Here is a 26,419-nt window from a genome sequence, read left to right as displayed (position 1 = left end):
TTGCATCTGCTATTACTCGCGTTCTTGCGTAAATGTTAAAAATTCCGAGCATTCCAGCGTTTGCAAGCATCGCTTTTAACAATTTAAACGCATTTTCTTGCTCTTTTCCCCATGTAAAAATGACATTTTTCCTTGTTAACCGCCTTAGCGGTTCGCTTATCGTAGCCAAATCAGAAATAAAAGCTGCGCAAAAATTTACGAGCCCCAAGAAGCTGCGTACTTCTTCCCCTGTTTTCTGCGCGCGAAACTTATTTACGGCCTCTACTTTCGATTCCAACGGTTTATACCCTTTCCCGGAAATTCGGAATCCTAAATACACAATCTCGTTTTTCCTCAAAACGCATTTTTCCTTGTTCAAAGTTAATCCTTTTTGCGACAACGTCTCAAAGACCCGAGTTAATCTTTCATCGTGCTCTTCTTTCGTTCTTCCGCACACGATAATATCGTCTATAAAATTCATCACCCCTTCACAGCCTACCAATATCGTCCGCATTAACCTTTGAAACATTTCCGGCGCGCAATTTATACCGAACATTAACCTTTTATAGCGAAAAAGTCTCGCCCCTGTTACAAAGGTCGTGATATCCCTGCATTCCTCATGTAGTTCAATTTGATGATACGCGGATTTTACATCTAACGTGCTGAACCATTCGCATTCTCGTACGATATCCAAAATTTCCTCCATCACCGGCAAAGGATACCTCTCCTGCGAAATTGCTTCGTTCGCTCGGCGAATGTCGACACATAACCTAACATCGCCATTTTTCTTTCTTATTGGAACTACCGGCGAAACCCATTCCGTCGGACCTTCGACCGTCTCGATAATGTCTAGATCTAATAACTCTTTTAGCTGTTTATTAATTTGATCTCGTAATTTAAACGGTAATCTTCGCACCGGCTGTGTGACTGGTGGATACGACCTATCAATAGGTAACATTAATTTGAAGTCTTTCAATTTCCCAATCCCACGAAAATATCCATATGTTCCTCCTTCCGATTTACCCCGTTTACTCGTAACCCTATTCTTAAAATTCCCAGCTCTTTGGCCGTTTTATAACCTAAAATCGATCGCCCTTTACCTTTTAATACTACAAAACTCGCTCGCACTTTTTTACCCTCGACCTCTACATCACACCAAAATTGTCCGAATAGTTCGAGCGCGGTGTCATGTCCGTACGGATATACAGGGTGGCCCACATAACTCTGAACAGCTCAATATCTCGAAAAAACTATGCCATCGATTTTAAAGTTCTTAGTCTTAAATTGCATGGAACTTGTTCTTGTACAAATATTTGTTTTCGTTTCGTTGCCTGCTGACACAAAACTGAATTCGCAGCCCGAGAATCCCCCACTCAGCCCGAGGATCCTCGACAACTGAGTCCCCTCCATGGTGCACACAATCCAACACAAAACCGTAGCCTTCGGCGCGCGGTCGCCTTATCACCTGGAAACTTTTAATCCCTTTTTCGCGGAACCCCGGCATGTCGTCGCATACCTGCGGATCTCAATGAGGGGTCGGTACCCGAGATGTTCCCGACTCTTTGTTTTTCCTAAACACCTGTTCTCCCCCTCATGCGCTTAGCGAATCTCGTGGCTTCTTCCAGTAGCCTGACGGCCCCGGGTGGACTCTTCGGTCCCCCCGTGCTCGTTAAACCTTCATATCAGGGAATATTCCCTCCATTTGTTGAGGTTTTTAGCGGCCTAAGGTAGACGCAAGGCGTCTACCTTTACTCGCTTGGCTTGACCATGCATTCGGACACCTGTGTCGTCGCATTTCCGCCGCCGAGATTCGCACGCATTTACGTCCGCAACAGAACTGAAGGGCCTTTCTGACTACATAAACGTGAAGTGGCCTCCCTTCCCTTTTAACGGGGGAGGGGAGGTACCTTTATAATTTTAAATGGAACCCCCTATAAAATATTACATATTTAGATTCTACCGGAAAAAACAAGTCAATTTTGTCTGAAACATTTTTTTGTCAGATACTTCCATGATGAGATTTAACAGTTTGAAGTTTCGAGTTGTAGGTACTTGAAGCGCTCGGAAATAGCGTTATGGAATTATACGCGCTTGAGTTCTTTGCTTATTCGTGAAGAAATAAAATGTACTTTAAATTAAATGTTCAAAATGTCCACCACGGGCTTGTAAACATTTATTTACTCGAAACATCAAAGTTGTTCTAACATTTTTTAACATTTCGGGAGTCACTGAAGCGCAAGCGTCACGTATTCTTTGTTTCATATCCTCTTTTGTCGTCGGTGGTTCAAACATAACTTTGTCCTTTACATATCCCCATAAGAAAAAATCTAATGGTGTTAGATCGGGGGATCGAGGAGGCCATTGACGAGGTCCCCCACGACCTATCCATTTGTTCCCAAATTTTTCGTTCAAAAATTGCCTGGTGATGATTGCAAAATGTGGAGGAGCGCCGTATTGTTGGAACCACATTTCTCTTCTAACGTGCAGTGGCACATCTTCCAAAAGCGCAGGCAAATGATTTTTTAAGAAATCACAATAACTTGCAGATGTTATAGTTTCTTGAAAAAAATAAGGTCCAATCACAAAATCTCCTATTAGGCTACACCAAACATTTAAAGACCATCGATGTTGAAAGGGAACCCATCGCATCCAATTTGGGTTTTCCACGGCCCAATAATGCAGATTATGTCTATTTACATGCCCTGAATTCATAAAAGTGGCCTCATCGGAAAAAAGTATTTTGCACAAAAAGTCATTTTCCACAACACCCTGCAGCCACTTACAAAATCTTACACGGTGATCGTAATCTGCTATCGAAAGCTCTTGTGATAAAACCATGTGATATGGATGATACTTTTGCCGTTTCAAAATTCGTTGAATTGATGAACGACTAATATGTGATGTTTGTACATGTGTACGTTGACTAATATTTTCATTAGTGACAGCTTTAGGTTTATTGCGAGTTTTTTTACACAATTCACCGTGCTCGCGAAGCCGCTTTTCTAAATTATGAAATGTTGCATGACATTTTTTGATCCCATAACCTCGAGAGGAACGGTGAGTCCCCAAAGTGACCGTATTCGTTCGTTTTTCGCGAGTTGGTTCGCCAGGCTCTACCGGGGAACCGACGAGGTCGGCCGACGACGATTCCGTGCCCTCGCGGCAACGCGAGCTCGCGGATCGCCCGTCGGGCGCATAATATCGCGTCTCGTTCCCCGAGTTTTCGCGTGCCGGGGCGCTTCTCGCCTCGGACATTACGCTCGTACCGAATCCCTCGGTACTTTGAGCCGCGGCACCGGGTTCCCGGAAAAATATCGTGCGGAAGTCTTCCTCGGAGGAGCTGCCGCCGTTAACGTTCGCAACCGTCCGTCCGTTACGTTACGTCTCGCGTTATTCCTATCGAGCCGTCGCATAGCCTATCGTGAAGTTTTCGCCGAGCGTTCGCCGTCCGTCGGAACCGAAACCGCGCCGCGACAGTCATACCGTAATCGCGCCGACCACCTGCGTGCCGCGAACCTCTCGCTTCGGCGAGGGGCAATTCTCGTGCCGATCCACCGCACCCCCGCGGCGTATTTTACCGATCGACAACAGCGCGTTGCGAACCCTCCACCTTATCGCAAACTTTGTACAAAGAGCGCGGGCTCTCGGGTGCGGCCACGTGGCCGCGGCTTTGTAAGAACCGACGCCAATAAAATTGTAGAGCCCAGCCCGACTACCGATCTTTTCACCTGCGCGATCCGCCCTGCCGTGAGGGCTGTCCTCGCTCCCTTCCGTGTCCGAACCCCCGACCCTTTTCGCGCCTCTCGACATTCTCGCGGTTCCCGAAGGTTCACATCCCGCCCCCAGCTTCGGCTAAGGGCGGACTTCGTCCGCGTTTCGCGTGGCACCCTTCCGGTGCCTGGCGCCCGAGCAGCAGGCTCTTTTCGATTTCCGAGAACCTTCGGGAATCTGTTAGTACCGGGAGGACCGCGTATTCACGGCCGTACGCGGCCCGGCCTCTGAGCCCATAAATTCCCGGAGTGGACCCCGCTCCCGCCTTCCCACGCGGCGAGTGGATGTCCACGTTACAGTTTATATTTCTGTTTCTATATTCTATTAGAGGGGAGAGAAAGTATTGGGACACAGAATTAATTTCATTTGCCTCTATTTGTTACTGTCTCTTTACAAACATATTGTATTACTCTCTCAGCTCGATTCGCATTACTCGCTCGCTAATTACAACTACCTATACTGTTATTATTTATATTAGTCGCCAACATTTCACGTTTACTAGAATTCTGTATAGAATGCTTACATTTCCTTACCCTCTAGTCGCACCTTAATATACCTATTTTTTAATATCTAATGACCCTTTACCTTAATTCTAACAGATCGCTGTTTATTGCTAGACACTATTATTTTAATTAACAAATACAAGGTTACAATATATTATTACCTGATTATAACTTTATTGTTACCTCTATATCATCGTCCCTGGTTATAAAATTCTAGATAAGAAATTTTTTACAGCCTCCGCTTAATGTCTATTATACTTTAGTCTAAAAATAATGGCCCTGATAAGCTTTGTTAATATTTCTTTTCCGACTTTTGTAACTAAGGCTGGTGCCTAGTACCTACCTATATTATACATCTTAGAAAAAATATCCTGATTTTTTATTCGCACTTATAATATGTTAACTCCTAATTACATTCTAAACTTACCCACTAATTTAATAATTATCGCCGGTGTTAGATCCCTTTCGGTAACCTTTGTTAATATTATTAACACTAACTAATCTAATCCTATCCGCAAAATATATATTTCTATTTTTCCCTTATTCTAAGCTGTAGAATTTATTTTCGCAGTCGCTATCTTACTGTGTATTTTCTACACGCCGTCTTTGGCCCTTCTACCGCTCGCTGGGCTTCGCGTTGCGTCCGTTATTTCGCTATGACCGCCTTTGGTGATCCCTTGCGTGGGAGCCTTAATAACGGTCTCCTCCGCCTTGTTACTATCTATACAGATATCTATTTTTTTTCGCGGACTTATCATCTAAAAATCGCTTTATGTGCCGGCGCTTCGTCTCATATAGTTTCCTGCGCCTCGCTTTCCCCTCCCCCGCGAACCCTTCGTGTATCGTTAATTTAGGGCCTACTCGCGTTTCTTCAAAATCGGTTCTTCTTACTGAATATTCCGGATCCGAGAAAAAACACCAGGGGAGGGTCGAGCCCACTCCGTAGAAACGAGAGGTCATCTTTTGCGCACAGACGATTGCGCACGACGGCATGGCACACGGTTATTTTGGACACGGTATTATTGGACACACGGTTCTTTTGGACACAGTGGGTTTTCCTCTTTCCTAACCCTAACCCTAACCCTAACCCACTGTGTCCAATGTTACTGTGTCCAAAAGAACCGTGTGTCCAATAATACCGTGTCCAAAAGAACCGTGTGCCATGCCGTCGTGCGCAATCGTCTGTGCGCAAAAGAGCCATCCCCGTGGAAACTGGTCGATAATCGAGGGGACGATATAATATTAAATCAGAGTTGTTTGATAATTCACGGCGGTCCCTCCCCTAGCGATTTTCAACCCCTTGGGTGTTCCTGGGCCGCGCAGATTAATTAAACTCCTAAAAACCTCCTATTTTGACGCCGTTTTTTCTACTACTAATCAATCTGTATAGTCTAATCTTTCTTTTCCGTATTTTTAATTCCTACTCACTCGCTTCCCTTGCCTTCGGAAACAACCGACCCCTCTGTCCTGCTGTTTCCTTGTTCTATCCTTTGTCGGGTTAGGACTTCCCAGCTATCTATTGGTTAATTCTGTTCTCCTTTTTCCTCTTTTCCCGTCTCCTTATTCAACACTTATTTAAAGAAAGTCTACCACTGTCTCTTTTTACTTTCAGTTCCTATTTCGCGGTTACACCTTTCGAAGGATGGTTCGACAAGGTTTTCCGGGCATAGGAGGCCCTCCAGCCCTAATTGTTCACTCTTTATCACCAATGGTACTAGAATTTTCACGGTAAGTATTGCCCGAACTGACTTTAATCTGTTTTCAGGATTACCCCGCACACCTTTCTAGTATCTCGGCCATTCCGAAGGGTTAATTCGCCCGACACATCGCGTTTCATGCTCGCGTCGCGGCTTTTTCACCCGATTATATTTTATTCAAATACTTTATAACCGTATTATACAATCTTATCTACTTAGGGTATTTCTTTTTGAACCGTACTAGGCGTAAGTTCGACTCGCTCTCTCGTAGCCGTCCCCTGAGCGCTCCTTCACGAAATTTCCACGCTCCTGGGAGAAGGAAATGGGGTCCGGGTCCCCCTGGGACACGGCTACGGTCCTGCAACTTCGCGTCGCGCCAAGTGGCGCGGCGTTCAAAAACGCGTTACTCTCTCATTTTGGGCTTTTGGACTGTCCCAGAACTGCACTGTATGGAAAGATTGAAGCGCTGTCGCACGACTAATATCATCTGACCTATTAACTGTAATATAATGTCCGTCGTCACGTTGACGGCAGGGCCAACATCCTTTGGCGAAGCCTCTTGCGCTATATCGTCGTCATCTTTGATCGCGGGAACCTCAGCCATCACGATGGCCGCTCGCTAGTTATTTGCAACTCAAGTTACCACCGTGAAGCAGTTTCTGAATTATTTTACCACCCTAACTCTAACCCTTTTTTTCCCGTGGGAAAATGCTTTTCGCATACCCCGGCTCCCTGGGGGAAGTCGGGGTTATGTGGGAATGTCTCCGAGGGGGTACCCCAGAGACTACCCACTAAAACCCCACGCCCACCTAAGCTAAAGGGGAGGTGCCTGGATCACGCGAGTACTCAACACGACACCTCCCTGCTAACATACTACCCGAGGGAGGGTTAGCCTCCCCCATTGCCTACGCTATAAGACACCGGGCGGAGAGACGTCCCCATCCCTGGAGCCTTCGGATTGGGCTTTCCGAGCCCCAGCTCGGTCCACCCACAGCTCCCGGAGTCTTCGTGTCCCGATCGGAGCCGGTGTCCCGGAGGAAGCAGCCTCGGCCGAGGCAAGAAGACGCCGCCACCGGAAAGAAGGTCCGTCGGAGGCGCGATCCTGCACGCCCCGACCCTTCCTAACCAAACCCCCCACGGGGCGATCCAAGCTCCCCCCGACGGCCGGGGTCAGCTCACACCCCGAGCCCCCGAATTTACCGCCCCCAATGGTGGGGGCACATCAAGACGCGGGAGGTCTCCCCACGACAACACCACTCCGCCCCCCTCTTCCGGGGGCACCAATTGGCTTGGGGGAGACCCCCTCGCCCTCCCTACCCTCGCCACCTCCGTCGTGGGGGGCACACGTCGGCGCGGCGGCCGTCCCAGCGCCCACACCCTCCTCGCGGAGCCCGGGTCCGCCCCCGCGCCTGCTCGGCGGCCTCCTTCTGGGTCATTACAACCTCACAGAAGGAGACCACCGCCTTTCACGACCCCTCGCTGGTCACCATGTGGTTGACCACCGTTGGCAGCGAGAAGTCCCACCCGCCCACTGCGTCTCTAAAGACACGGCGCACAGTGGTGCCAAGGCGGCAAAAAATCCATTTTATAAATTTTCGATTTTTATAAAAAAAAAATTATTTTTGTATAGCCTAATAGTGCGTGCATGATGTGTCAAAGTCAGATTTTTGAAAAAAATTTTTTACGGAGATATACGCATGGTAAATTACCATTTCCTCGCTCCTGGGAATTCATCAGTTTTCAGTGCGATAGTTATGTAATTACTCCCCCTATAATTGAATACTTAGGGGTCTACAAATCATACGGGTTATTGCAAATGGCTTCAACTATTAACTGGCAAAAAAAAATTTTCCACAAAAAGTTGTTTAACATTAAGTAATATGGACTAACCTGAAGCCCCTTTGCGTTACGCTCATTTTTTATGTATGGAGGAATACAAAAAATCCTTTGGATAGCTTCGATCTGGAACTAATCGTTTTGGCAAGTTATAATATTGATCTAGCTTTGTGCAAAATTTCATGAGATACTTCGAGATGCTTTCGCCGCAATTTAAGTTTAAATATCAACTTTCGGAATTTCCAAGAATTAATCGCACGGAAGTCACGATTATTTGATGTTTCATGTGAAATTTTGTAGGGATGCATATCAGATAAAAAAAATGTGACATTCACACATATAAAAAATATGTAATTGTAAGGAGGCTTGACGCGTCAATGTCCTTTGCTCACTCAGAGGAAACTGTTTATTTAACTAAAACTCATGGTAACATCAATTTAACAAAATGCTAACGCAACGCATAAATCAATAAAATTATATATGTCGGAGATGTCGAAGGCCGAAGAAGATTTAATTATGCAGTTTTGTTTTGTTTTGTTTTGTTTTGTTTTGTTTTGTTTTGTTTTGTTTCGTTTCGTTTCGTTTCGTTTCGTTTCGTTTCGTTTCGTTTCGTTTCGTTTCGTTTCGTTTCGTTTCGTTTCGTTTCGTTTCGTTTCGTTTCGTTTCGTTTCGTTTCGTTTCGTTTCGTTTCGTTTCGTTTCGTTTCGTTTCGTTTCGTTTCGTTTCGTTTCGTTTCGTTTCGTTTCGTTTCGTTTCGTTTCGTTTCGTTTCGTTTCGTTTCGTTTCGTTTCGTTTCGTTTCGTTTCGTTTCGTTTCGTTTCGTTTCGTTTCGTTTCGTTTCGTTTCGTTTCGTTTCGTTTCGTTTCGTTTCGTTTCGTTTCGTTTCGTTTCGTTTCGTTTCGTTTCGTTTCGTTTCGTTTCGTTTCGTTTCGTTTCGTTTCGTTTCGTTTCGTTTCGTTTCGTTTCGTTTCGTTTCGTTTCGTTTCGTTTCGTTTCGTTTCGTTTCGTTTCGTTTCGTTTCGTTTCGTTTCGTTTCGTTTCGTTTCGTTTCGTTTCGTTTCGTTTCGTTTCGTTTCGTTTCGTTTCGTTTCGTTTCGTTTCGTTTCGTTTCGTTTCGTTTCGTTTCGTTTCGTTTCGTTTCGTTTCGTTTCGTTTCGTTTCGTTTCGTTTCGTTTCGTTTCGTTTCGTTTCGTTTCGTTTCGTTTCGTTTCGTTTCGTTTCGTTTCGTTTCGTTTCGTTTCGTTTCGTTTCGTTTCGTTTCGTTTCGTTTCGTTTCGTTTCGTTTCGTTTCGTTTCGTTTCGTTTCGTTTCGTTTCGTTTCGTTTCGTTTCGTTTCGTTTCGTTTCGTTTCGTTTCGTTTCGTTTCGTTTCGTTTCGTTTCGTTTCGTTTCGTTTCGTTTCGTTTCGTTTCGTTTCGTTTCGTTTCGTTTCGTTTCGTTTCGTTTCGTTTCGTTTCGTTTCGTTTCGTTTCGTTTCGTTTCGTTTCGTTTCGTTTCGTTTCGTTTCGTTTCGTTTCGTTTCGTTTCGTTTCGTTTCGTTTCGTTTCGTTTCGTTTCGTTTCGTTTCGTTTCGTTTCGTTTCGTTTCGTTTCGTTTCGTTTCGTTTCGTTTTGTTTTGTTTTGTTTTGTTTTGTTTTGTTTTGTTTTGTTTTCCTCGGCACGCGGCCGAGTATGGTTGGGCTCCTGAGAGGGGAGCGCGGCGGCGGGCAGATTGGTTTGCCGAGAGAGAAGGGAGCGACGAGGGGACACTTTCGAACAGATCGTCGAAAACGACACTTGTGTTTGTTGTATCTCGAATAAAGAATAAAATTGTGTGAATCATTGAGCGTGCTTCCAATGGAGAGAAAGAACAAGGGAAAAGCTCCGACATATATAACAGTATAAATCAATAACAGGTAAACATATGAGTAATACAAACGGTGATATAAACATTCTTACAATTCGGTCATCCTGACAAATTAATCGTCCCCGATTAAACGTATATAAACATTCATACGATAGACAAAATACTAAACCTCAAAAACTTAACTAAACATAACATTATAAAATTATCCTAGCGTCCAAGCTCTCATATTCGATGCTTCCCAAGTCCCGAAAAAAAAATGGTATTTGTGTAAGTTGAAATCCTTCTACGTCTTTAATAACGTAGCGATCATTCTTCAACACGCGATCTACTTCGTACGGTCCTTTAAAACGTGGTATTAATTTCGGTGATACACCCGATGAATTATCAAAATTTCTTATCATAACTTTATCACCTATTTTATATTTCCTCGTGGTCTTATGTCTAGTATCAAAAATTCGTTTGTTGATTTCTTGATTTTTCATAATTTGATTTTCTGCATTTTTCCGACATTTCTCTAGATCGCGATTTACAGAAATTTTTCCTTCTAATTCTAGCGCATCTTTTAAATAATCAATTACTTTGCCACGTTGACATACACCATACAACAATACACTCGGGCATTCGTTGGTCGCTTTGGAATTAGAATTGTTATATGCGAACTCTACATCCTCCAGAACATGACTCCAGTTAACATTTTGCTCATCTGCTAATTTTGCAATCATAGGTAAAATAGTACGATTCATTCTTTCAACTTGACCATTTGCCTGACGTGACGCCGTTGAAATTTTAATGTGTTGTACTGTGACGTGGCAAAGTTGTCCACGTCCCTCAGATCTTAGATCGAAAGACCGGGCCGCCCTTTGGCAGCACCACCGCGATAACGGTGGTCGTGATCGATCTCCCTGGGGGCGTCCGCGATCCCAGATTGGATATTGACGCGGTTTAAATGCCGCGCCACTTGGCGCGACAAGAAGTTGCAGGACCGTGGCCGGGTCCCAGGGGGACACGGATCCTTTTCCCTCCTCCCAGGAGCGCGGAAAATCCTAAGGGAAAACGTTCAGGGGACGGCTACGGGGGACGCCCTACAGGAAGACAACGAGGAGGACACCGAGCCCGGGCCTGCCAACCCGGAGGCGCCACCGAGGAATTACGGGTCTGAGGCGTACATCATCTCGACCTCGTCGCCGCCTCGTCGCGGAAAGCTACAAGCACCCGTCGAGGGAATGGCACGATGTCTTTCTCCAAGGGAAGCGGCCAATCAACGCGTGTCACCAGGAAAGCGTTAGCCGATAGATCCGTAGCCGAGGGCCCCGGACCGCCGGGCGCGACCCTGCCGCGCGAAAGCGAGCGATAGGCTCGAGCGTCGCGCGGGAGCAGGGAAAAGTAGGATAGTGGGGGACGCCTCACTTCCGCGTTGGCGAGTCTTCGCGAAGTAGGTCACTGTGCTGCCGAAATTCGTACGGAATAGTTGCTTTACTATTGCTTCAGTCTTATAGTAATTTTGGGAAAACGTAGCGCTGCCGAGACATACGATTAGAGAAGGCTGCTGAACACCAGGACAGCGGAGCAGAACTAGACCACGTTGCCGAGTGGTAAGCGCCGACCAGGTTTTTTCGCACTATTGTGATTTTCGCGTTGGCTCGGTTAGCGTTTTTGCGAATCGGCCGGACTTCGAGTCGAATTTAAGACGTGACCTCGCTCGCCGTGAATCGCGATCAGAATAGCATCGAGAAGGGGGTGAGGCCGTCGGTCGGTGAACAGACGGGGGGCCCGTACCGTTACCGATTTTTGGCGAATCCAATCTGGGGACGTCCCACGGTGGGACGACGCGACAAAAGCCGTATCGCCGTTTCCGGCTACTTCCGACGGCCACAGTCATTTAGAATTTGCTGCCGCGTATATCATCGGAACCCGGTCGCTTCTCGACCGGCTAATTGTCAATAGAGGCTGCCGTACATCGCGCCCGCGATCGAGTTCGACGCGTAGGAAAGCATACCCGGGTGAAAAAAGCGCGAGCGACCGTCTACCTGTCGTACAAGCTTGTAGAATCGCGCGGGCTTCGTAAACACCGCTGCCGGGCGATCCCGGCAGCTCCTTGTAAAGAACCGGATCAAATAAATGTTAAGTCGAAGCCCACACTCGTGTACGCTTCATTGTGAGAAACCTTTCCGCCGCGGGAAACGTCCCGAATTCCCTCCGCGTAGAATCCTGGCCCCGGCTGCCGCTATTCAGGCCCTCACGCGGTTCTCGTAGGGTCGGTATCATAATTCGCGTCTCGCGTTCGTTACGAATTGTTCGTGTGACACTTGCGAGTGTCTGGCGCCCGTTTCCAGTCCCGAACCTTATAAGATCCGTCGGGAAAATCGAGCCTACGAGATACCGTTTGTCACGGGTGGACCACGTATCGCGCGGCCGAGCGTGGCCCGGCCTCACGGTCTATAAAAACCCGCCGTTGCCCGGGTTTTCTCCCGTCGGACGGGCCCGAAAATCCGGGCAACGTGACAGTACATTGCACGATTTCATAAATTCTTCGAATTCTCGAGACGTGAAACAGCTACCGCGACCTGAAATAATTCGTAACGGTCGACTATAATGAGTAAAGTATGATTTCAAACATTTAATTACTTCTAAGCTCTTTGTACTTCTCGTCAAATATAGTTTTACATACTTTTTACAAGCATCGATCACTACAAAAATGTATTTTGCTCTATTATTAAATTTATGTGAACTCGGAGCTAAGTGATAGATATGTAATGTATCGAATGGTACATTACCTTTTGGTATATTATGTAGTGAACCTTCCTGTTTCCCTGTAACTGGTGTGTACGCAATACATTTCAAACAGCTTTTTATATGTTGATCAACTTTCATTTTCATCTTTGGAAACCAATAATTGTTCAAAATATTTCCCATAGTTTTTTCAACACCTAAATGACCCATTTCATTGTGATACTTACGTATCACGCTGTTTTCTAACGCGGCTGGAACGTAAAAAAGAATTCGTTCCTGATATTTTCGATATATTAAGCCGTCTCTCATTTCGAAAAAGGGCCTAGCAGAATAAGACTTGTCCAGCGGCCCCAGTACGATTTTTATCGGTATTGTAAACAATGGTATTGGAAAACAATGGTTTTAGGTTGAAAGATAATCCCCCAAAATTTTAAGTCGCTAACCCTTCATTTAAGGATAATATGAGGGTAAATACCCTTAACTGTATCATTTCTTTTCTCGGTTGTTAATTAAGATATTCAGATGGAACAAAAACGAAAATATTCGAACTTACCTCCTTCATATCATATATTTTTTTCACAATTGTGATCAAATTATTAAGGGTAGAAAAAAATTATTTAATTTTTTAGGGGTGGGGTTTGCAAGCAACCCTTCGAGTGACCACTTCCAAAAAATTCAAGAACAATCTTCTGTTACCTAATTAATATGTACAAAAGTTTCAAGATCCTTAGATTGGTGGAACATAGTTAAATATTGAAAAACAAATGAAATTACGGTATTATAATGTAGGGATAATACTATTGGTGGTAGATTTGATTAATGATAATATGTATTTGTTATTGATTCTAAGGTACTCTGGCTACGATTCTCAGTGTGGCACTCTTAGACTCATTCGGTTTCTCTACGACTCGCTCTTAAGACTTCCACTTAAAAGTCCCCAACACTCGCTCGGTCTTGAACCCAAAATCACAAACACCCGCTCCATCGCGCTCGACTGTGAAACAAGCATGAATTATATTTTTATTTAAACTTAGAAGTGGCAGTTCTAAAGTAATGATTAAAAATATATTCGGTCTGCAACATGAACAACAAGTGTCAGGATATTTCCATCAAATAATTAAAGCATTTGAAAAGGATATTTTGGGAAATCACTTCGGAATAAATGCAAAATCCAGAGCCGATCTCATTTTAAATGAAACAGCGTACGCACCAAGGAAACTTTTTGAAATAAAAGATTCTGAATTAGTAGTCATTTTTTATGGAACATATGTTAGACACGAGGAAAGTAAAAATAATGTATATCAAAGGAAATCATATTCTGGACAGAAGAAAACATCATTATGTAAACCGTTTACAATTTGTACAACAAATGGACATATTATTGACACGGCAGGACCATTTAGTGGTACCATGAATGATGCATCAATCATGAAAATCTTATTAGAAGATCCTATCGGAATAAGTTCCTTTTTACAACCGAATGATATTTGCGTTGTGGACCGTGGTTTTCGCGATGTTGTCGAACATATGGAAAATAAACGATATGATGTTTTAATGCCAGCTTGTAAAGGAAATCGAGCACAGTTGACAACAGCAGAAGCAAATTCATCACGCTTTGTAACAAAAATAAGATGGATTGTTGAAGCCGTCCATGGTGATACCGCACAAAAATATCGTTTATTACACCATAAAATGGATAATAAACTCCTACCTCATCCTAAATCATTGTGTCGAATAGCATCCTTTCTACACAATGAATTTGTTAACAGATTAGATACTGATCCAGAAATAGATTTAATTATTGATTATATGAAGAAACAACGGATAAAAACAAACACGCTTCAGGAATTAGTAGAAGCAAAAAAATTAAGTCGTCGTAGAAAACCATTTACACCAATGACTGACAACGCTGTAATGGATTTTCCGGAAATGACTGAGAAAGATTTGAAAATCTTATTTACAGGTAAGGACATGCTCTAACACTAATCTTTATCCGTCTTGTATATGTATAACATTACCACATATAAAACTGCAACGAGACGTATGTGTCTCGTTGCGAGTCGTTCTGTACCTTAACCCGCACCAATCACCGGTGCGCGATAGCCGCGCGCCAATCCGCGGAATCCAGCCCGAGCGCGGACCAATCGCAGTGTGCCGAAGATTCGCGAATGAGCACACGAGGTCCGCGTTCGGGCTATAAAGATCGCGACGGAACCAGCCGAAGCCGGAGTTGGTCTGGAGCAGCTCTCGGGTGAACACCCGGGCCCAGATCCTCTCGCAGCCGCGCCAACTCGTGCTAGCCACGGTATACTATCGGGCGAATACGACGAGGCGCTGGAATCGGCAGAGCGTAAGTGGGTCTACGTCCCCTACGCGAAACCGAGACCGCGACCAGGATCCTGGGAGGCAGTCGATCACCGGCTTGCTCTTTTCAGAGCACCGAGGACACGACACTCCGGACCGTCATCCCTACCACCTGGACCTGTTCCCGCGTCCCGCTCTCCCCTCAGGGATCCAGCGTCGCGCCCCGCACGTTAGTCGTCGATCGGCCGCAGCAGCGTGTGGAGCTCGCCTCTCGGTATACTACCGGAGACGAGCGCCCTCGCCGGTTTCGGGCCGTGGGCATTAGGTTTACGTCTGTGCCTACGTGCTCGAGCCGTGGTCGGGCGGGGACGACGGGTGGGGGGTTCCGCGGATTCCTTACCCTCTCCTCTCCGCGCCCCGCGTGCCCAGCCACCAGGAAACAACCGATTCACTATCGTTCGCTGGGCCGCGGTGGATATACCATCTCGAGGATCGGGAGAGCTCGGGATCGCGCCGAGAGCGCCCGATTCAGGACCGCGTTAGCGAGCACGGCTCGCCCGCGCTCCCCGCACACCGCGTTCTCTACACGCGTCGCGACCGTACCCGAACCGCGCCGAGGGCGTCCGACGGCAGGCACCGTTCCAGCGAGCACGTCTCGCCCGCGTCGCGTATTTCCCGCGTACACCGTCGAAATCGAAAACCGTGCCGGCGTCCCGCGGTTACCATAGGTTATTTTTCGCGTAGGCTAAGTAGGATAATTAGAAATAAGCTACCCGCGTCAGACTCCACCGTTACGGTCCACTGATTGCCGGTCATTACACTGTTAATAGGCCAGGGGAGAGGCAACCGGCCATCACCAGCCCATCGCCGGACCGTCGGGAAATCCGGGCGGATAGCCCATGGACCGCTCCGCGTTTTATTTCTATAGCTTATCTTTTCTCTTTCTTTCACCTTAGTTAACGTACCATAAAATAGTAAATTAGTTTGTTCTTTTCTCCAGTATTAAGTAGCGTTTTATAATAGATTATTTTGTTTGTTTTCTGGCATTGATTAGCGTTTCGTTTAAGAATAAATTAGTTTGTTTACCACCAACACAGCCTGCTTTATTAAACCATTCCCTTCTCCCTCCCCGACGAACCCTGGTCGCTGAGCGAATCCAGGGGAGGGACCGCGCGCCTCGCTCGCGCCTCCACGCAAGCGAGACGCAACCGTTACAAAACTATATACCACTTATGTAATATTATGTAAAGGTACCTATCAATTATGCCAGGCAGTATGCTATCTAGCGGAATTAATGAGGGATGACAATATTTTAAATATTGAATATTTAAAGGAAACTAATAATATTACAAGGGTGAAAGTTCATTCGAGGCATATTAATCGCAAAAGTTATCAATGCTACATTGAATATGTACCACATTCGATTAGTTATACTGCTATTACACGATATACATGCGACTGTGCTAATGGTAACAGAACAGTAGGTTGCTGTTCTCATGTTGCTACAATTATTTACTATTTATATCATGGGCGATTTAAATCGAAAATTGTAAAACCAGCGGAGATATTAACCAAAATATTTAATGTAACACATACTGTACCAGTAAATTGAGGAAAATAGTGACGAAGATTGAATAATGTCTATTATGTCATACATAATGTCTATTTATAAATTCAGGAAGATAAAAATAGAATATAATACGATGCGTCGCGTTTAAAAAGTAATAACTGATCAAGGAGTTAGGAATTAGAGTCGTAAGAAACACTGCACTATACATTATACTATTATAATGGCGTAATTTCATTTGTTTTTCAATATTTAACTATGGTCCACCAATCTAAGGCTCTTGAAACTTTTGTACATATTAAATAGGTAATAGAAGATTGTTCTTGAATTTTTTGGAAGTGGTCACTCGAAGGGTTGCTTGCCAACCCCACCCCTAAAAAATTAAATAATTTTTTTCTACCTTTAATAATTTGATCACAATTGTGAAAAAAATATATGATATGAAGGAGGCAAGTTCGAATATTTTCGTTTTTATTCCATCTGAATATCTTAATTAACAACCGATAAAAAAAATAATACAGTTAAGGGTATTTACCCTCATATTATCCTTAAATGAAGGGTTAGCGACTTAAAATTTTGGGGGATTATCTTTCAACCTAAAACCATTGTTTTCCAATACCATTGTTTACAATACCGATGAAAATCGTACTGGGGCCGCTGGACCAGTCTTATCCTGCTAGGCCCTTTATCTTCGGACAATTCTAACTTCTTCCGTATCGCTATAATTGTAACATCACCGTTTTGACATATTGCAAGGTTTCTGTCGAAAGAATTATCTTCTACAACTGCGATTTGTCGACTAAGTGCATCTACATGCAACATTCGAGAACCTGATCGGTGTTCCAGAGTGTAATCATAATTTTCTAATTCTAATACCCATCTTGCAATTCGAGGATTTGTTTCTTTCTTTTTTAACGTTAAACTTAATGCTTGGCAATCTGTGATAACTTTAAATTTTAAACCGAATAAATATGTTCGAAACCGACGGAGTGCATAAATTATTGACAACGTTTCTAACTCGAAGCTGTGATATTTTGACTCAGTTTGTGTTGTTCTTTTAGAAAAATAAAACACCGAATGTAACTTCCCATCAGATTTCTTTTGTAATAACATTGCACCGAATCCTGTTGCACTCGCGTCGCAACGTAATTCTGTATCGTCTTGCGGTGAGTATATATTTAATATGGGTGCCTCAATTAAACGACCTTTAAGTTCATGAAACGCTTTTTCTTCCGTTTCATTGAACTTGAAGTCTACGTTTTTGCGAGTCAGATCATACAATGGTTTCGCAATAATCGAAAAGTTCTTTACAAATTTTCTAAAGTACGAGCACATACCTAAGAAACTTTGTATATCTCGTAGATTACGTGGTATTGGAAAATTTTTAACAGCTTCTAAACCTTTTTCCGTTGGATAAATACCCTCGTTAGTTACTGTATAGCCTAAATAAACTAACTTTGTTTGGAGGAATTTGCATTTATCTAACCGTAATTCTAATCTGTTAGCGACAAGTAACTTAAAAACTTTCTCTAATATTTGTAAGTGTTGTTCTATAGTCTCTGTTGCGATCAGAAAATCATCCATATAGATAGAAATTTCACCAGAATCAATGTGTTTCTTAAAAATTTGTGTTACATATCTTTGAAATTTTGAGCGGAGCAACTTTTAATCCGAAAGGCATCCGTACATATTCGTATTGTCCCAACGGGGTCACAAACGACGTATATTTTATCGACTCTTCGTCCATTTTAATATGAAAAAAACCATCTTTTAAATCTAAAGACGTAAAATACTTTTTTCCTCCCAATAAATCCAGCTGGTCCTCGATTAAAGGTAATGGAAAATTATCTCGTAACGTTACTTTATTTAATTTCCGAAAGTCAACACACATTCGTGTTTCTCCGGTCTTCTTTTTGACCAACACAATCGGGGAGGCATACTCTGACGTACTTTCCCTAATAATACCTTTCGCAATTAATCCTTCTATAATTTTCCGTACTTCGGCTTTCTCGCTATAAGAAAGTCGACGTGGTACGCACGAAAACGGCTTTTTATCCGTAAGTGTAAGTGTTAAAATATTTTCCGTCGCTTGATTTAATGGTCTTTTTGGTTCGACATAAAATTTCTGAAACAACTTCTGTACAGTTATTCTTAACTCAAAAGGAAGATCTTTGTTAACAGAAATTTCTTCTGTCAATGTGCTAATTTCGTCAAGTTCGATGTTTAAAATATCATTACTTCCGATACTGTCTTGCCTTTTGCATAAGTACAAACTAGCAATTTTCATAAAATCACGTCCTAAAATTAAATCGCTGTTCATGGTTTCATCTGTTACAACTCGTAACATAATTTTATACTTTATATTATCACAAATTAGTGTCACCTCTATACACCCTAGTAATTGTAAACTACTCCGATTTAAACCGTAAAATTGTTCAGTTCCTACATCAAACATAACACATTCTCGTGGAATAAACCGTCTCTTAATAAACGATATGGGACTTCCCGAATCTAACAACGCTTTAAGGTCGATGCACATCTCACCGGCCGGCCGACCGGCCGTTTTTTCCCCGTTTATAAGCATTTTGGGGTCCGGGACAGCTATTAGAGAGGGTTCGAGAGGCTCGGAACAAAGGCACAGCGTGTCCTCTGCTATCAGAACCCCAGGGGTTCGCTGCCCAATGCTAGAGCCGGCCGGCTAGCCGGCTAGCATTCTCGACGAGAATGTTCGCAGGCTAGTCGGCCGGCTCGTAGCGTGGCAGTACGAAGACAGAATGAACATGCTGTATTTATTTAAAAAACTATCAACCAGAACTTTTCTGAGTTCCTCGTGGTAATAGATCTTGTTAAGGAATTTGAACGTTGTAACAAACGAAATAACAATTTCTTACCACGCTAACGAAAAAGAAAGAATATCATCTGACAATCTGTGCGGTGAAACAATTCGTCATTATTTATTTCAAAAGCTGTTAACTAGAACATTTCAGAGTCCCTCGTGGTAATAGATGGGGAATAGTTTGTTAAGGAATTTGAGCGTCATTAGGAAAAAGCTACCAGAATAATTAATAATACGGTACTCCCTTTCGGAACTATAGGTTCGAGCTACCATTTGTTGGGTTTGAGGGGAACATCTGTCGTATTTTAAATAGGCACGTAATATTTCTTGTGAATCAAAAACACATGTTGAATGTGAAAAATTATTAGATCTCGAGATATTTTCAAAAAATGTCATACATTTTCTTGTATTTAGTGAAATACAGCTACACTTTTTCAAAATCTTAGTTTTCGTACTCGAGTTACGATACGTGACTTGCTACTGAATTATGAAATGCTCACTCGTACAAATCGGTTTCTGTTATGATAACAATGTCGAAAGGGTGTTTACCTTTACAACATAGTTATGAAGTGTTTGAGTATCTTCTTCAATAAAGATATTTTTTGAAAATATCTCGAGATCTAATAATTTTTTTGCCATGGTACCCTAATCATTTTTTACGTAGAATGAAAGGAAGAATCTATTCTATTTAAAGAAATGATGCAATTGTTAATTGCACATGCACTGCAGCATCTAAAAAAAATTTAAAGGCCTACAGATGTAGTGCTCTTCGAACCATTTATCTTTCTCCTTTATCATTTTTTCGTAAATGCAATAATAACGGAGTTATGACTTGAAACAATTGCGTGGACCACCCTGTATAAGGATGTGCGATGCTGTTTCACTAAGTGCCAGGAACGTTTCCTATTTCCATGGCGTTGTAAAGGAGAGGTACGGATAGATTACCTAAGGAGCTGTGGAGCCCCTAAAAACATTTTTTTTTTGTGCCACGCACAGCAGGGAACTGTCAACGCGCTCTCGAAAGGCCATCTGGAAAGGGTCGAGAGGCCAGAGAAGAAATTCGGTTCCAAAGTCTGACACGGTTGCCGCTAGTAAACGCTAGGGCCAAAACCAGGGTTATAATTTTGAGCCGGCCGGCCGGGCCGGTGAGATGTGCATCGACCTTTATAAGTTGATTTAAATTTGCCTATCCAGACTTCAACTGACCATCGAAATTCACCTTGTCCGATAGGTTAGACGATAGGTTAGACCTTATCCGATAGGATAGACATTGATTCGATAGGTGTCCAAATTTGCCGCATTTATAACAGGACCCTTTTTCCCTCTTCGGTTTCGTACAAGACGCTGCAAAATGTCCCGTCTCGTTACAGTTGTAACATTTCAGAGGAATATCTGGGTCTCTCTGCTTTCGTCGTGGTTCGCTCGTTCCACTGCTTGTTCTTCCCTGCATGCTGTGCTGCTGTCCCCTCTTCAACGAAAAATAATTCTCACGGCGTTGTCGCGGGTTTGCTTCTTTTGGTAATGGTACGTTTGCGAACGCTGTTAACAGCGCTTCCAACGACGTGAAACATTGCATCCGTGCTTGAATACGTAATTGTTGACACGAAATTCCATCGATTACATAACTAATTGTTTCGTTTTCTGGAACTGGGATACGACTTGCCAACGCGATTTTCTCGTGAAGATAATCCGCGAACGTTTCATTTGTGTTCCACCTCCTCGTTTCCAGCTCCCGTCGCAAAATCAACGGATCGACACGTTGTCCATACATTTTCTTCAGCTGGCACATAAGATCTTCTCTAGACAATTCGACGCAGTCGTCTCGGGAGTGGTACCACCGTAGGGCTCGCCCGCTTAGACGGCTACCAACGAAGGCTTTTGAACTGTGCTCATGCAGTTCGTATGCGTCGAATAATTTTTGCATTTGCTCCTCCCAGCGATGGAATTCCAAAACGTTTCCATCAAATTCGCCTACCAGTTCTTTCAGCTCCTGCAATTTTTTAACCCTCGTCCGTGTTGTCCGAACTCGAACTTCATCTTCTGAACGCGGTAACATCGTTCGTGCAACATCAAGTTCTCTTCTTAAAAGCTCAATCTCACGAGTGACTAGGTCTCTTTCTCGACGGAGAAATTCAAGCTCCGCATCTGCAAGAGAGCGACCTCCAGCTGTGACAACGGATTGTGGGCCCTGACCTGTAACGCGTGATTCGTCTTCTATGGGTGAAACAGTCACCATCAGTTCTTCAGGTGGAATCTCATTCTCGAGTAGCCGCTTCAGTAATTCATTTTTGGATCCGTGTGTAGGAAGATTCAATTCCTTTAGCTCCTCTTTCAGTTCAGTCAGGGAAAATAAACTCATCGTCGGTAACAAAAAAAAAAATCACTTAGATAATAGTTCACTCAGATAATAAATTTCTCGGACATAAAGACATAAATTCATAAATCGATCCCACTTCTGAATTTGTAAGGAGGCTTGACGCGTCAATGTCCTTTGCTCACTCAGAGGAAACTGTTTATTTAACTAAAACTCATGGTAACATCAATTTAACAAAATGCTAACGCAACGCATAAATCAATAAAATTATATATAACAGTATAAATCAATAACAGGTAAACATATGAGTAATACAAACGGTGATATAAACATTCTTACATAATAACAATTTTTTATGTTAAATAAACAAAGTTTTCGTTCACTGGAGCACTGTCGCAATAATGCAACAGGTATTTTTTGGTAGTGCTCCAATGAACGCTATAAAAATAATTTATGAATGATAAAAAAATTGTTATTAAATATTTTTTTATACATAAAAAATTAATAAATCATATGCCCTTCACATTTTTCTTTATTAATTAGAAATATTCCTAAAAAATTTCACCTGGAACATCAAATAATCGTAACTTCCGCACGATTCACTCTTGGAAATTCTGAAAGTTGATATTTAAACTTAATTTGTGGTGAAAGGGTCTCGAAGGGTCTGATGATTTTTTGCACAAAGTTAGATCAATATTACACCTTGCCAAAACGATTAGTTCCAGACCAATATCTATTAAAGGATTTGTTGTATGCTTCCATAAATAAAAAATGGGCAGAAAACAGAGATTTTCGATTAGCCCATATTACTTACTGTTAACAACTTTTTACAACAATTTTTTTGCCAAATAAGCGTTGTACTTGTGGCAATCTCTCCACAAATTTTCAAACCAGTTCGTTGAATAGTTACATGTTTACAGATTTTTTGCCGCTTTTTGGCCATTTGGCACCACTGTGCGGCGCGACTCGGCCCAGGGCGGGCACTCCTCTAAGGTGTGCCCCGCCGTGTCCACATCTGCGTCGCAGTAGTGGCACTGCGTGGTCGGCTCCCGCACCTGCGTGAGGCGAAAGGGCAGCATTCCCCGCCTCCCGCACCATGTATCAAATATGGGCATGAGGGCCCCGACAGTCGGACGTGCGGAGGGTGCCAGGAGCACCCTCCACTCCGCAAATACGTCCGCCCGGGTCTGGCGTTTCTGCGCTTCGAGCTCCTCCTCCTCCTCGCTCGTGAGTTCCACCCCCGGCGGGCGGCGAAACGAGCGGGCGATATGGTATAGTTTCGCCCGCTCCGCCGCGACTAAATGGAGTGGTGGAACCACGGCGAGGAGACCTGCCACCTCACCAGAGATGGTGCGGTACCCTCGTATGGCCCGCAGAGCCAGCCGGCGCCGCACTCTTTCCAAGAGTGCTTGGCTTCACCGGCTAGCCCCGAGCGAGCGGTGCCACACGGGGGCCCCTTATAGGGCAATCGACCGCACCACCTCCATATAGAGGCGGCGGATTTTCAACTCCGGCCCGCCGATATTGGGCAGCAGCCGCGCAAGGGCGGATGCTGTCTTCTCCAATCGGGGGGCGAGGAGCTCGAAGTGTTCCACGAAACGGCAGCGGCCGTCGATGACCTGGCCCAGGTATCTCATACTGGGCCCGATCTCAACAGAGGTCTCGGCGACCTGAATCCGGAGGTCTTGACCTCGGGGCGGCCGCCACGACCGAGACGATCCATACATCCAGATCGCCTCGGTCTTTGCGGCGGCCACGGTCAGCCCCATCCTCCGGATTCGCCCGACCACGCAGTCCAGGGCAGCCTCTGCCAGGTGCCTGGTTTTCCTCCAATCCTCCCCCTCGGCGTAAACCAGCGTGTCATCTGCATAACAGATGACACCCGTGTCCGGGGGGAGGACAACCCGTAGCACCGCGGCGAATGCCAGGTTCCACAGGAGCGGCCCGAGGACCGACCACTTCGGAACCCCGCGGTGCGTCTCCCTCATATGCACGGACTTGTACCGGCCGGTAAACACCTCCTCTCTTCCGCGGAGGTAGTCGCCGACCACCTCCCTGAGATAGGGGGGCACCCGGAAGTATTCCATCGCGCCCGCTATCTCCTTCCAGGGCATGGAGTTGAACGCGTTGGAGATGTCCAACGACACCGCGATCAACACCCTGCCCCAACAATGCGACTCCAATGCGTCGATTGTGGAGCGCCCCCTCCTGAACCCATACCGGCTGTCGCTCAGGTCAGGACCACCCCGCGACAGGTGGTCGACGAGGCGGCAGCAATTATTCTTTCGAACAGCTTGCCCGCCTCGTCGAGTAAACATACCGGCCGGTATGCAGAGGGAGACTCTGCGGGTTTCCCCTCCTTGTGGAGGACAACCAGGCTCGTACTATTCCACACCGTGGGGAAGACTCCCCGGCGCAGGCTCGCGTCCACGACGCTCCTGAACGCCGGGGCGAGGACCTTTAAGGCTAAGGCCGTTATACCACCGGGAACCCCATCAGGACCAGGGGCATTCTTGCCCCCAGCCCGGAGTTCCCGGACGGCCAGGTGCAGCTCCCACTCTGTGACCCGGAGTTTGTCTGACCATTCTGAGGTCGGCTCCGGGGCGCGTTCCCATCTACCCCCTCCCCGTCATTGAGGGGGAAGAGGGTATCCATCCTCTTGAACATCGAGTGGCCAATGTCCAGGAAGTTCTTCTGGTCCTTGAACAGGACGAAGAAGGCGACCGCGAACGAGAAGATCAGGATAGCGTAGACGGTCAAGAATCGAAGGAACTTCTGGAACACCGTTATAAACATCTCGATATCCATGGACATCGTGGAGTAGTGGCTCATCTTGACCACCAGCAGCCAAGTGAACGACAGTATCACCACGGCAGTGATGCTATTAGAAACCTCGCCGTATAAGATATAGAATCCAAGAGCCGCCAGCCCCATCTCGAGCCAGTTTTTAATGTTCGGCAAGTAGCAGCATGGCCATAAGATCAGTTGAAACAGCTTCCACAGCGCGAACACTGCCAGGAACATGCCAGCGAGTATACTTAAAATGGTAACGGAAGTTGGCTCCGGTGACGGGTGATCTGTTGGGTAGCGATTGTCACCGCTTATTTTACTTATGATGTACGCGCTCAGTAGAATGTAGAGGAGGAAGTGGAAAGCGAAGCTCACATGGAGCACGGGGCTTATTCTCTGCCACTTCAAATAGATGAACGAGGAGAGCAGCGGGTGCTTCAGCAGATGTTTGAAACCAGCGTTGCCGGCGATATTCTGGAACACGTCCATTTTTCGGTTGCGTTGGTTCTTGTTTGCAGTTGTTCTTGTTTGTTGGTTCAAGCAAATCATTTGCAACGTGTCCCGGAGCCAAGCCGCCCCCTCTTCTGCCCCGCGCTCCCTGGACGAAGGCCAGGCGGAGCCGATAATTGCGGCCCTCAGTAGGTACCCGTCTAGTCGTTTCAGCGCCCATCTGGGCGCTACGGGGTGCCACGTCGGAAGGGCGTGTCCACCGGCGGGTCCGAGACCACTGCCACGTCCATCAGGACGTAGCAGACGTCCGACAAAGTTTCCTCATCCTAGACCCGCCAGTTGGACACACGGCGAGAGGCGGCGGCGGTCGCGAACGATACATCCACTATCGACCAGCCGTTCCACCTCACGCACTTAGGCACGGAGCCCCGGTTTAACAATTGGAGCTCCATCCCCTCCGCCCAGTCTTCTAGGACTTCGCCTCGGGAGCTGGTCCCGGGGTTTCCCCTGGTTGTGGACCTGGCATTGAGGTCCCCCAGGACCAGCACCGGACCGGTTATACAGGGTGAGTCACCAAACGTTAGCACCTCAAATATCTTTGTTGTTTCTAAAGATACGTAAAATATGGTAAGGATAAAGTTGAATGGTACAATGGGGCTGACACGATGCAAAAAAATTTTGTTTTTATGTCATTTTGTTGGAGATATCAAGGTCACCTTGACTTTTTTAAATGGAACCACCCTTTTTTAAACACCTACAATGATAGTCCCTTTCATTAGGAATTCAGTGACTATAATTAGTCCAAGGTCATTCAAGGTCAAGGACAGAAAAAACGTATAAAACTTGTAACGGTACATGCCTCGTTGCGTGGAGCGCGGCGAGGCGTGCGAGCCCTCCCCGGATTGGCTCAGCGGCCAGGGTTCTTTGGGGAGGGAGGACAAGGTGACTAAATGAGGAACGCTCAATTAAAGTAAAAAGAAATGGTAATAGTTTATTATTAATCTCGGTCGGCCGGATTCCCCGTTGGTCCGGCGACGGAGTCTCGGCGGGAGCCTGTCTCTCGGCCGGCCTGGTTACAAGAAAACAAAAGAAACTGTGAGTGTGGACGCCCGGTAACGACGCGAATCTAACGCAATTATTCCCTAATAACGCGAGCTTAACCTAATCGGTAGAACACCTAAATCTAACGCACTTTTCTCCTAATAACGCGGGCTTAATCCTAATTTATACGCGTAGCATCGGTATCTCCGGTACTGGTACTGGTATCGGTGGTCCGGAGTGTCGCGGTGGGCGCCGTCCGTCGGTGGACGGCGGCAGAAACCGGAGTCGTGTTCGGCACGGTGCGCGGTACGGTGGTGCGGGGAACGCGGGGCGAGCCGGGCTCGCTCGGTGTCGGCACGGCGATCGGGCGTTCTCGGCGCGGTCCCGCACCCCCACGATTCCCGTCGCGCGGTCGCCTCGGCGAGGTGATCGGAACGGCCACGGCCCAGCAAAAGATCGTGAATCGGTGACGTTTCCTGCGTCGGCTGGGCTCGCGGGGCGCGTAGACGCAGACGTAAACCTCGTGTCTACGACTCGAAACCGGCGAGGTCGCTCGTCCACGGTAGTATACCGTGAGGCGAGCTCCACACGCTGCTGCGGTCGGTTGGAGACTAGACTCCTGGACCGCGGCGCGGAATCTCCGGTCGGGAGCGCGGGATGCGGGAACGGGTCCGAGGAGTGGGGGATGACGGTCCGGAGTGTCGGAACTACGGTGCTCTGAAAAGAGCAGGCCGTCGATCGACTGCCTCCCAGAAC

At 45.6% G+C, this 26,419-nt stretch overlaps 1 protein-coding gene across 1 annotated transcript; it reads right to left on the bottom strand.

Moving 5' to 3' along the window:
* Positions 1–23,857: 23,857 nt before the first annotated feature.
* On the bottom strand, positions 23,858–24,678 carry LOC143363622 (transient receptor potential cation channel protein painless-like). The gene has a single exon (XM_076804188.1). The coding sequence runs from the start codon at positions 24,659–24,661 to the stop codon at positions 23,858–23,860; it is 804 nt and encodes a 267-aa protein (XP_076660303.1). The 5' UTR covers positions 24,662–24,678.
* Positions 24,679–26,419: the final 1,741 nt, after the last annotated feature.

This window comes from Halictus rubicundus, unplaced genomic scaffold (genome assembly GCF_050948215.1).
Source record: "Halictus rubicundus isolate RS-2024b unplaced genomic scaffold, iyHalRubi1_principal scaffold0081, whole genome shotgun sequence".
Lineage (NCBI taxonomy): Eukaryota > Metazoa > Arthropoda > Insecta > Hymenoptera > Halictidae > Halictus > Halictus rubicundus.
Note: the sequence above shows the minus strand (reverse complement) of the source record. Positions and strands in the feature narration are given on the sequence as shown.